Source organism: Centruroides sculpturatus, unplaced genomic scaffold (genome assembly GCF_000671375.1).
Source record: "Centruroides sculpturatus isolate CEXI.00-Female unplaced genomic scaffold, Cexi_2.0 scaffold252, whole genome shotgun sequence".
In the NCBI taxonomy this organism is placed as follows: domain Eukaryota; kingdom Metazoa; phylum Arthropoda; class Arachnida; order Scorpiones; family Buthidae; genus Centruroides; species Centruroides sculpturatus.
In genome coordinates, this window is record NW_019384463.1 from 377,953 (window position 1) to 391,301 (window position 13,349).

Consider the following 13,349-nt stretch of genomic DNA (forward strand, 5'->3'; position numbering starts at 1 on the left):
TGTGTTATTTAACATATATTATTATACAAATTAATATAAAAATAACTTAAAATTAAAGTAAAATTTTTTTATTTTCAGTTGTGTGTTCCCCTATCCCTATTTACTCTATGTTAAAATGACCTCGTTTAATGCTGTTTTGTTTAGCACTAAGCTTTATCATCTAGGAACGCATCCCCCAAGTTAAGTGGAGTCTTACTGTACTGTACATATATAGATTTAATATTTCAGTCATAAAAATCAAGTCAATTTTTTCTAATAGCAATCTATTTTAACCTAATAGAACATGTATTAATAAAAGTCAGTAATAAAAACTTCATAAAAATCCAACAAATAAAGACAACTTAAAGAAAAATTATTAATAGAAGATCTGTGATACAGCATCTCATACATATAATGTTGACAAAAATAATAATAATTTACATAGATACAAATTTTACACTGAAAATTTAATAATTTATCACTCATCCTCATTGCTTCTTAAGTAAGTAATGATAAAAACTGTTAACAATTTTGCAAATAAGGGAAATCTTAAAAATAGCTAAATTTTTATTTCCTGTTACAGGAAAAAGGAACAGTAACAAAACAAATAAAATTTCTACAAAATCATTAATTTTATTAAAAACAAAATTACTTTAAAATGTTATTAATTTTTATGTTAATTAATCAAACAAAAACTATTTGAAGTTCAAGACTTATAGAAGCTATCTTCATAGCTTAGCATGTTTGTTAGAAGCTACATAACCAGAAGAAAACACTAAATATATTAGACTGTACAGATGATATTTAAACATTTGAATTCTACGCACCTGAATAATTTGTGCTACTTGTTCAGAAAATATATCAAACAATTTAATTTCTTGAGGTATTCCACTGCCATCTTCACGTGTGGCAAAAACAGCTAACCTAATGAGAGAAATAAATTTGCAAAAAAAATTAATTTGAACTAAAATATTTCCCAGAATAAGAATGGAGGTGGTGTGGTGGATCCCAAATATGTATCACTCTGTCACCATAGTTAAGCAAACAAAAATTATTTGATGTGTAATGTCTGAATTTTTGCAGGAAAAGGGAGGAAAAATTCAATCATTAAGAAACTTCACAAAGTTTTTTTATATTTTATAATCCCAACCTTCTTGTAAAAATGTCAGAAATTTCAAATATATTATAACAGTTTAAACATATCTTATAATTTTCTATTTTATGTTCTACTTCATAGAGAACACAAACTATTTTCCTTTACATATATATAGACTAATGAACATCAACTCTATTCGTATTCCGGAAAAGATTGTGGTGGTAAATTGTATAAATCTCTTACCTATCAATAAGAGCTATAATGATATTTTTAACATTTACATGTTGATGCAATTCAGCACAAGCCTTCAGAAAACTATTTAAAGTTTGAAGATGAAATTCATCAGGAAAAACTTGTATAATACATTCCATAAGATATTCTTGTGCTATAGCATCACGACAACTCACTGCTTGTTCCAAAATGCCAGGAAGAACAACCTAAAAAAATTTCATATTATAAATATAACTACATTAATTTTTATTACAGTAATAAGAGCATTCAATTAGTATAATTTAAATTTATCTTTAAGCTTGGATCAAACCTACAGATTATAAAATGGTGGAAAATGTGCAAGGCAAGGCAACAATCAGTGGTGTGCCAAGAATAGAGTAGGGGGACTAGACTAGACTAGTACCCTAAATTTCTTGAAGTACCATCTGAATATTATTATTTAATGCTATTTGTATTTAAAACATTTCACTTGAAAAATATGTATTTTTCCCATCCAACTTCCCCTCCTTTACACTACGTTTCTCTACAGATTACCAAATATTAATATATTATATGAGACTGTTTTGTACATTTAAGTTCATTATTTAATCTTATTGTTTCTAAATAAAATAAATTTCTCAAATTTGCATTTGCTTTTTCTTAGGAAATTGCTTTCTCATTCCTTCTTTCTAAAGCCATAAATAATTAACTGGTGGAAGTTCAATAACCAGTAAATTCAATTATAAGTATTTTTCTCAAATAAGTTTAATCAATCTATTGACTTACTGAATATTCTGTAAAGTTAAAACACACTTCTTGCTACACAATTTGTGTTGCAACAGCAGTGAGCAATATGCAGTTTTCTCTTCAACAGATGGAAATTGAAATACATCAGTTTTTCCATAGGGTTCCTATAGGATCAGTACTAAGACACAACTTCCAAGGGCTTTTACATCATTAGCTGCAAACAAAGCTTCAATGAATTGTGAACTAGTGTATTATCTTTCTAGAAAATCCAATCCCCCCATGTAATAAGCAAAATATTTAGCAACAAATTATCTTCCAACATGTCTTAATGCTTTGACAAAAATACTTTATAATTATTATGTAACATTTGCTAGGGCATTAATGATTTTAGTCTTCCCAATTATTTTTTCATTCCATAGCTATCTGGATCTAACAGAAAATTGTACATTTTTGAATGAGTACATTTCTTAGAAATTTAGAAACTCTGAAATCATTGGAGCAGAATGGCCAGAATTTGCCCTTATGTGTATCAGTGCCAAAAGAAATCCATTTAATAAGTGGGTTCCTTTTGGCATTGTTTAAATAAAAATTTAAATAGATTGTGAAATTCACATAAAAACAGGAATTGCATTAAAACCTGATGCAACCTTATACTTTTCTCTAGGCAAAAGCAATGTAAATTTAACAAATCTTTCTCATTTTAAAAATAAACAACAACATTAAATAAACTGAATATAAATATAAAATACCCTGTTACACAAAATACTAACTGACAATCATCAGCTATTGTTTTTTTAAATTATCATAGATTACTGCCCAACCTCATACTTTTCTATCTATCTTATATCATCATCTCTAAGTCAATTATACTAGTATCTACGACAGCTCTACTTTTATTTTAGAAGAACTTTAATAATAGAATATAGAATAATGGAAAAAATTGTATTCACCTTCTTGTATCTTTCCATGTCTACACACTCCAACTGTGACAAACGAACCAAATTTGTCCCAACTAACAACCTTAATTCTTGTCTTTCTCTCTCTCGCTTATCTCTATCTCTAGAATGACCTTGATGCTGCATTCTTACCCATAATTTATTCATTTCAGCAAAATTCAAAAGAATAAAATCTACTGAATCTTTGACTGTTCCAATTGTATCACCATCTCTGAAATTACAAATATACAAATTATACTTTATAAGATTAATAATTTTATTTGGTAACCTTTTCCTTAAAATTACAATATAAAATACAGTCAAACCTTGGTTTTCAAACATAATTCATTCCTAAAAGTTGTTCAAAAACTGATTTGTTCTAAAACTGAAATAAATTTTCCCATAAGAGAGAATATAAAATGAATTAATCTGTTCCTAACCCATAAAATAAAGTTTCTTTTACCTTTTTAGTTGTATTTCATGCAAAAAATGCCTACAAATGTAATGTAATAATATATATTATAATACTAATATTTAACATTTAACTTTTTAAGCTCAAAAAATTTCTTTTTTCTATGTATCTTGAGATCAAATTGATATTACAAACATCACAAAGCCTGATGAGTATATAGAAACATCCAATGAACACCTAAACAATCAAACCCAAATTGATTTTATCCCTCAGGCTACAAGTGGAACTTGTGTAGTAAAACCAGTCAAACAACTTTTCCATTGGCTGATTTCATTTTGAATGGATTAAGCAGATTTGTGCTAATTTTGAGTTTAAAGAGCTAGTAAATTTTGTTATTTAATTTGACTTAAGCACCTCTAAACAAATTCTTGGATGCCATTTATATTATGTGAATGTCAATTAACATGGCTTATATTAATTAATTTGATTTAGATTTAACTGTGGCATGTACTGAAAAACATTAGTATTATCTTTCCTGCATGCACATTGAAATTTAATTTAAATAGCAACTTTATTGATGATTCATGTCGTGACATCTAATGATACAAGGCAATCTCACCACCATTAAATGCTGAACCAGTAGTCCTGTCATTGATTGGTTGGGCTGTCAACTTTCTTTAACATTGGAAGTACAGGGAGTTGATACCTGTGTTTCTCTAATCTGTGACTGGCTCTTGCTTAGTAGTTTGTTTGGCAACCAAATTATCATATGGCAACTATGGTGCAATTATGAGTTCAAAATTGTTTGTAAACCAAGGTTTGACTGTATTACTTTAAAAATTTAAATTATCTGTATAGAAATAATAATTCTTATTTATATCTTATAAATTAAAAGTTTGTAAAAAAAAAAATCTTGCAGTAACTTAATTAATAACTGTTTACCAATTATTTTAAAAACTCATTTTTTATGTTTTATGATGTTAAAAAATATATTTTATTGTATGCAAATATATTTACATTATAGATTATGCCATTGATTTAAATTATTTAATCTATAAATCTTTTTCCAAAATACAAGAAATTTAATTATTTAATTTATATTAACACCAATTAAGCATAAAATTCAATATTTTAGGTGTGATACAGTCACTCTTCTATGACAAGTATAGCTAAGTAAAATTCAGAATTTCAACCATTTCACAATTGGCGACAGTTTGGTGTGCCAATAACACACTAAGTTCCAATAGTTCTTAAATAGTTCCAACACCTTACGATGACTAGTTGTCTAGCTGTAGCACTTTCTTTGACTAGCGGGACGAATCCAGACTTTGATCCAAACTTGAAGTTCCAAACTCTGATGCCAACTTGAAACTTGAATTTTCCACTTTCATATCAATCTTAAATAGTTGTTGACAGTTGTCAGTCAACCAATCAGCAGCTATGCTAGTCATAGCTCTATCCCAGGTCCACCACATGGCATGATCCTTCACCAACTGTCTCTCCTTCGAGACGCATGCGCTACAAATTCAAAATCTAATGGATGTTTCTCAACAAACTCTCCTCAGCAGAGTTTGTTAACGGTTCAAATCAACCAATCATGTCCCTTACATGTTTATCACCATGACAGGCTATATACCTTTATAGCTATCAAAAAATATTCAATAGCACTTTCAGTTAATCAATAATTATTTATTCATTTTAACTATTCTGAATTAAGAATTTAATAATCAGCATATCGAGGAATTTGACAATTACATCATCATAAACCAAAAAAGTAGCTTTTCTTCTATAGCAGTTTAATTAATTTCTACTGTGATTGGCTGTTTTTTTTTTTACAGTCTTAAACAAAAGTATGCAGTACATGTTATGTCTTCAATATTTATATACTTTTATTATTAAAACTGTGGTTTATGAAAACTTAATATCTAATGATATTTTTAAATAATGGATTGTAATTCCCTCTTTCATCTTATCAATGTTTTCCAAACTTTATATGTAAGTTTTATATATTTATTAAATACATTAAATGGTGATATGATTTTATAAACATAATATAAATCAGACATGAACATAATTTAGTTGTTAATAAATAAAAACAACACAGAAAAGTGTTTCATTTATAGTAGACTATATATATATTTTTTACCATTAGAAATTGACATAGGAATTTGTACTTTTAAAATTTGAGCCATTGACTTTGAAAGTGGGGCAAGTCCATTTTATGTTATTGCTAGATATTTAATGGTTTGCATTTGAATGGGTTTAAAAATATTTGTAAACAGTGATAGACTTATTTTATATTTTTTGTGGTCTTATCTATATATATAAAAATGAATGTGTGTGTGTGTGTGTGTGTGTGTCCTTCATGCATTAACACACCGTTTATCCGATTGCCGTGAAACTTTGGGAAGTTGTTTAATATACTCCAGCGAAGGTTTGTGGCATAGTATGATTGCCATAAAACTTCGGAAAGTTTTTTAATACACTCCCGCGAAGGTTTTTGGCATAGTACATTTATCCTACGATAGATGGCACACGTCTACATGAGTATTCAAGCATAGTGTGTTCGATCGATTTCAAATTGTGAAGACCATTTCCCCCCTTCAAAAAATATCTCTATATATGCATTTGTGAACTGTTATTTACGATATTTGTAATAATTTTTGTTTAATCACTTTATTTCAACTTTCTTTTTTGCTAATTATGTATTCGCTCGAACTTCGTTAAAACCTCAACTGTACCCCGAACAACAACCGAAGTTGTAGGAGGAAATTCGCGTATTTTACCGATCTAGGTATCCCCCCTTTTCCAAATTTTAATATTGACTCGAAATAATAATGTAATAATAATAAATTTTAATAAAAATTATAAAATGTAAATTGAATTTTGTCATGACGAGTTTGCTTAAATTTCCTTTCTTCTGAGATCGCAGCAATGCGCGACAGGTAAGCTAGTTTCATATAAATTTAATAAGTAATAATGGTTATCAATGTTAGGTGGAAAAATCACGGTTTTGGTATGCGCAAATTGACTTGCCTCACTTTCAAAAGCAATGATTTGTTGAAAATGTTAATTTTCTTTGAATGGAATATAATTATAAAAACAAAAAAGATTAATATTTTATTTATTTACTTATTTATTTTATTTCAACATTTCATACTTCTTTCAAAAAGCTACAATAAAACAAGAAATAAATTTAATTTTACAGGAAAAAGTGGATAACACATGAAAAAATATTAAGTAATAAGATGCATGCATATAATTATATTTCTTAGTTTAGATGATGCAGATTTTTAAGGTATTCATGATGAATGGGTGGTACATAGGGTAATAAATCCATCATATCTTTATAGTAATAGGCCTAGTTTTTGCATTTAAAGATGCTAATACTATTTTTCCAGAACTACTTGGCCTACCACATTTTGGTGATAAATCAAGAGTTTTAAATTGCAAATCTTTTCCCATCAATGTTTTATAAAATAATTTATATGGCACTTTTCTTGAAAATCTTATCCAGAAAATATTCAACCAATTGCCAGTTTCCTCATCAGTACTTTTTGTTCTTTTCAAAATTGCTTTCTCCAGAGGTTTGGTTGAACAGAAGTCTTTACTTTTCATTTCATGTACTAAAAATGCATTATTTTTGCGACATTTTTGTATTAGTTTGTAATAATCCTGGGAAATATACAGCAAAATAGACTTGCCTCATTTTCAAAAATCAATGGCTCATTTAATAAATTAATGTTGGAAATTTTATCAAAGCCTATCAGTAATACAAATATTTTATTTTGAACAAGATATTTGTAACATTGAAATGCCATAACAAAATTCGAGACCTAGTAACACATTAATATATAGAATAATTACTATAATTGATTGTATTATAACTACAAAATAAAGTGAAAACTGACCAATTATTTTTTCTATGAACATTCATTCCATTGATTAAATATTCTATTCTCACCTAATATAGACTTAAAACATTTAATATGGCTACAAAATTTCTGTAAAATATAATTTTAATACAAATTTCTCAGATATTTCCAACAAGTCAGAGAGAAAATTTTTCAATGTTGCAACTAATTAAAAATTTATTTATTACACAACAAAAGGAAATGTCACAAGACAATATATTACAAAGTTTACTACATAATTTATGTTATAATCAATAACTGGCAAAATAATGGATTATTTTCCAAAATCAATCACTCAAAAATCACATTTTTATAATAAATATCAAAGATTAAAAAATGCAAGTGATCAATGAACCTTATTCCATATTTGGAATCATTATGGGTATTTTGTAAGCATATATTAAATTCCCAAATTAATTTCATATTAATATTCAGCATATTACAAATGATATAGGATTTAAATCCATTCACAACAAAATTCCTATTTTTTAGTATATAAACTAATGTTGTTATTTCTTCATATTTGTATAGGTTTAACACCAGAATTTATATTTTTAATGTTACTTGTTTGTCAAATACCTATAATAATAATAAAGGAAAACTCAACTGAAAACAGTAAAAAATATCAGACAGACAACTTTTTCTTTCCATCAATATTTAATGCTTAGACAAACATTTTTAGACTGATTTACAGTCCAACTTCAGGTCTACATTTAATATAATGTACTGTACCTTGCATTCTATTTTTTGGAAAATTGGAACTTTATTAGAAGTTTCAAAGTTCCAAGAAAAATGGTTGTCTGTTTGATATTTTAAAATAATAATACAGTAAAACCATGCTAAGTTGGACACCTGTGATAAATATCCAAACTGTCCAATTTAGCATGATGTACTGTACTGTACATGTTAGTTTATAGTGTTATGTTTTAGCATGCCTAATTGCTGTCTAATGTCATTTATTTGTGTTTCTATTTTTCTTTGCCAGACAGGCTTGTGATAGAATTGTGTTTTGTGTGTATCTGTCTGTGATTATATTTTCAATCCATGGTGTATCACTACTGTGACTGCCCCAGCATAAACTAATGGTATGAATGTCTGAGAGTGTAGAAATTAAATGGATGTAGTGTGGTAGTAGGTGAGTGTTTACATAATTTAGCATTTTTCCTACTACTTTAGACATGCTGATTTTTGGTATTCGTGGTCGTTGTATAGGATTCTGTACCTGTATATTTAGTGAATGTTTCCTGGAATAAAACTGAGAGCATATTAACTAAATCTATGTCTATGTTATCAGGGGTGGATGAGGAAATGTCTATAGTATCATTAGTGGTAGTTGTGTGTGCGCTATTATCAGTGCTTGTTGCTGGATTATCCTGACAAGTTATGTGATCTTCATTAATGTTAAATGTTTCTATCTATTGATTGATTAGCAACCTGTTGTTTGATATGTTCAATTGTTGTTTGTAGGATAATGTTGTTGTGTATACTTGTTAGTTTTGATCAACAACCCTTTGTTCAGTGACAGTGAGGTGAGGATATTGTTGTGTGAATCTATGGTGTAGTTGTTGTCTGTATGCTGTCATGTTTGTTTTGAGTCTTGTGATGGTGTAGTAAGTACAGATGATAAACTTGTTCATTTCTATTGTCCATTTCATCCATTTTCCAGCCTTTGTGGTATGTGGATACATTGCCACAGAAGAACCAAGCCTAGGTTGGTTCCTCACATCTGTCAAGGGCATTGCAGTAGCCATACTTGGGTTGGTGCTGCTTTTGCCACTGGTAAGGAGACTGTGGCCTATTTTCAAACATGAGCCTCTGCCTAACCCACAAACATGGACCTTGTTAACCTGGGCAACATCCAAGCTGGTATCACACTTAGACCTGGTTATTATCATGGTAAATATCTCCAAAGAATATGGGTGTGATCACTTTTAGCTTCATTTCTCCCCATAGACCTTACTGGCATGAGTGTTCCTACCAGGAGCTTGTGCTCCAGCCTGAATTGCTCTATGGATCAGTAAAATTACTGGGCTCTCCCGTCACAACCAGGTGGATGGTGACCACAGGAAATTTGTTGTTATTATTATTATTATTATTATTATTTTTTAATTATTATTCTTGTGTTGTTCCTGTATATTTATTTTATGCATGTATGTTTATCTTTTTGTTTATTTTTAAATTTTTATATTCTTTATTTTTTGAGTTTATGTATTGTATTTTTTGAACTTATAAGGTCTAGTATTAACATTTAAATTGTTTATTCTAGAATGTTTTAAATTTTTCATTCTATCAAATGAAATCATTGTTCATCTTATAAGTTTATCCTGAAGATGATCAGTTAAATACAGCAAAAAACATTAGAGATTAAAATGGATAATGCAATTTTTAAGATTTTTTGGCATGTTTAAAATAGTAACATTTTGTAGTAAAACTAAAGATGTGTACAAATATGCAATCATGAAATACAAATACACTTAATTACTATACTATACAATCAAACCTCAAGTTACAAATGCCCCTGTTTAAGGACAATTCAGTTTACAAACAAAATTTTGAAATTTACTCTGGTTGCCATACAATAACTCTGTTTCCAAACAAGCTACTCAGCAAGAACTGTCCAGAGATAGTGAACTCCCTATACTGTGTGTTAAAGAAAGTCGACAGCCCAACCAATCAACAACAGGACTACTAATTCAGAAGTTAGTGATGCCAAGATCATCTTGCATCACATAACGAATTATCAATGACATTGTTATTTAAATTACAGTTCAATGTGCATGCGGGAAAGATACTATTTCCATTTTTCTGTATGCACCACATTTCAATTTAAATCAAATTAATAAATAAAAACTGCAATTGGCACAAATGGCATTAAAGAATTTGTGTTTAAATTTGCTTAAGTTAAATTAAATGGCAAAAATTTATTAATAAAATATTATATATTATAATATTAATAATACTAGGTAGCCAGTAATTAAACTAAAAATAATAAAATAATAATTAAAACTCTGACTTATAAACTGAAACTAAAAATAAAATTAATTAATTCATTTCAATGAAAATTGAAATCAAATCAACTGAAGCATAATATTTCAGAAAGTGTGGATAAAGTACTTGTCTGTCTTGATTGATTTGGTTATATTTCATCCAGGAAGTCAGAGTTGGATCTCTATTTATAGCACTTCTTTGTAAAGTGTTAATTTCAGTTGGTAGTGATGGAACATTTTGATTTTTATATATATAGAATAGATGTAGATAGTATTATATATAATATTATTGCATTTATAGGCATTTTTATACAGGAAATATAGCTAAAAAAGTAAAAAAAGAGACTGTTTTGGGGATCAGGAACAGTTAATCCATTTTATATTGTTTCCTGTAAGAACATTTGTTTTGGTTTCAGAACAAATCAGTTTTAGAATTAATGTTTTCAAACTTGATGAATTAAGTTTGAAAACTGAGGTTTGACTGTAGATGAATTTCATGCCAACTTGCAAATTACCGATAGGGGCTGTATAATGTAAATCAGCTCAAAATGCATCTATTTATGTATGTAATCAACCAAATTAAATATAATTAAATCCTAAGTTTATGAACAATGAATTACCAATAGCATTCCTATATACCTGCAGACATAGAATTCTGGAATTTTCAAGAATTATCTGATTAAGAAAATTTATGATAAATGACAATTATATTAAATCTTATCTTTTCATTTTAATTTCTAAAAACGAATTTATAAATATGTAAATTATCATATTATTCTACATAATTATTGTCACATCACACACACAACAGAATTATCCTTTATAAATTAAAAACTTAATTATCTATATAAATCATTAATAACAAAAATAGTAATTGATAAATGTATCTTTACAATAATAGAAAAAAAGTTTATTATAATTCTATTAAAATAATTTTCCAAAAAATTTTATAAACAAGCAAACTCATTTGAAAGTTTAACTTATTTATAATTTAATAAATAGAAAACATTTTAAAAAAAGTGATCTATTTTAATAATAATACAAAAAACATCTGACAGGTCAAGGTCATATTTATTTAGAAATCTAAAATGAATCATCTGAATATAATTTCAAGGTAATCTACTACAATGTAGGGCAATGACAAAACTTTTATTCTACGACGTAGTTTCTGAATCATTGTTGGTTAAGTTGAAGTTCATTTACCTAATCTTTTAAGAATATTTCATTTGTGTTGCATTTTTCAGAAATTCTAAATGTCCAGTTTTCTTTAATAAGATTAAAAAGAAAAAAAAACAAAAAATCAGAATTGTATATAATTGAATCATTATCATTATTAAATTTGATTTCTTTTTTAAATTTCTTCTGTAAAAGTTCGTCCGATGGAGAATTACTTTTAATAAAATAAAATAAAAGACAAAACTGTCCAAAAAGTGACATTCATTGACAAAACTGTATTATTTTTATTCAAGTAAGTAATTTTTAAATTTTATTTTTAAATATTTTCTTTTGAAAAATATTTCATTAAATAATTTGAACAAAACTTGTATAAAGCAGAAATAATGACTATTTACTTCACACTAAAAAAAATCTTCATTGTAAGATGCATGCTAAAATAACATTGTAAACAAAACAAACAAAGGTAACTTGCAATTTTCCAGATTTCAAATAATTATGTAAAAAACAATAAAATTTTATGGGTCTCTACCTACTGATGAATAAATAATAGATCTTTAAACAGTGATGTCACTGTTTGGAACTATTAGCTTTCTATCTTCAGATAAAAAACTAATGGTTCAAACATTGTGGTTTGTCAATAGCAGTCTTATAATAATCATTTCAAATCTACTACAACTGCCATATGAGATCAGGCCAAATAATGGCTATAATAATTATTAATTACAAATGAATTCGATCTGAACTTGAAAATCTGTTGGTTTTTTAAATTATAAGGGGTGCTTTTTGAGCCTTTATATGGATAGTAAAGACAAAATAAACAGCTTTTATAATAGATTACATTTTCTTAAACCTAGTGGATTCTAAGGTATCAGCCAGTTTCTCCGAATTTTGAAACTCTCCCTTGTAATTCCAGCTTTTTGTTTACCTTTCTGACAAATAATTTTTTATAGTCTTCGTGAGACTGTCGGACGGGTACTTGTTAAGTTTTGCATCGGGGTTTATTTACAAAAGGTGAAAGTTTAACTGTCCCATAGGATATTTTTTAACGTTTTAATACCAAATTTCATCCGGGCCTTGCATTTAAATTTTTTGTGGGTTAGTTGATTTCTGTTCTATGAATTTTTGTAAGTGCTTTTCAGAACTTTTTATTTAAAAAACAATTGATAATATTATGGAGCCTTAAAAAAAAGTGTCAAGAACTGTGCTCACCAAAGAAACCAAGTAAGAGATAATAGCCAAGGTAGAAAGTGGGCACAAGATGTCTGATGTTGCTAGGCAGTATGGCTTGAACAGGTTTACAGTAGGCACAATCTTAGCTATGAAAGATATATCAAGAAATCTCAAGCTGCTAATGGAGTAATGAAAATCACATCTGAGAAATAAAGAGCATTTTAGAGCTCATAATGGAACCTGAAACTGATTTGACAACAGAAGAACACCAGAGATGTCAGAACAACAATCATCCAAGTCGCATCCAAACCAGAATAAGATTAATGGGGTTGGGGATCTCTACAATTACAATACTATTAATTACTTCTGAAAAATCCTGAAGAAAAGAGAAAAGCAATCAACATTGGACAGATTCTTTAACCCCCACAAATGGAAAAAACATGACTAATAAAAATGCAAGACTGCATATATATGTATTTTTACTACAGTAGAACCGCGAAAACTCGGCTCTCGATAACCCGGCACTCCGGATAACTCGGCCACACCCTGGCAGGGCAAAAAAATCTTTAGTTAATTAATTTTCATTATAGACAGTTTTATAAAAGTATAAAAGCTCTCATAAAGTATTTTTCTGAGGTCTGTCTTATCAGGTAAATTACTGTACACAGTGTATTCATTAATTTTCATTTTCATGTAGTAAAGTCTCTATGCCTTCATAAAGGA

General features: G+C 28.2%; 1 protein-coding gene across 1 annotated transcript in view; it reads right to left on the minus strand.

Annotated features, from left to right (window-relative positions):
- LOC111620944 (vacuolar protein sorting-associated protein 35-like) overlaps positions 1-13,349 on the minus strand; it is a 39,986-nt gene that overhangs the window by 14,155 nt on the left and 12,482 nt on the right. Inside the window, exons 5-7 of the mRNA XM_023362967.1 lie at positions 2,983-3,199; positions 1,319-1,512; positions 711-903 (exon numbers count right to left, since the gene is read on the minus strand). Coding sequence (XP_023218735.1) covers positions 711-903; positions 1,319-1,512; positions 2,983-3,199 — 604 coding nt within the window. The remainder of the gene's footprint in view (positions 1-710; positions 904-1,318; positions 1,513-2,982; positions 3,200-13,349) is intronic.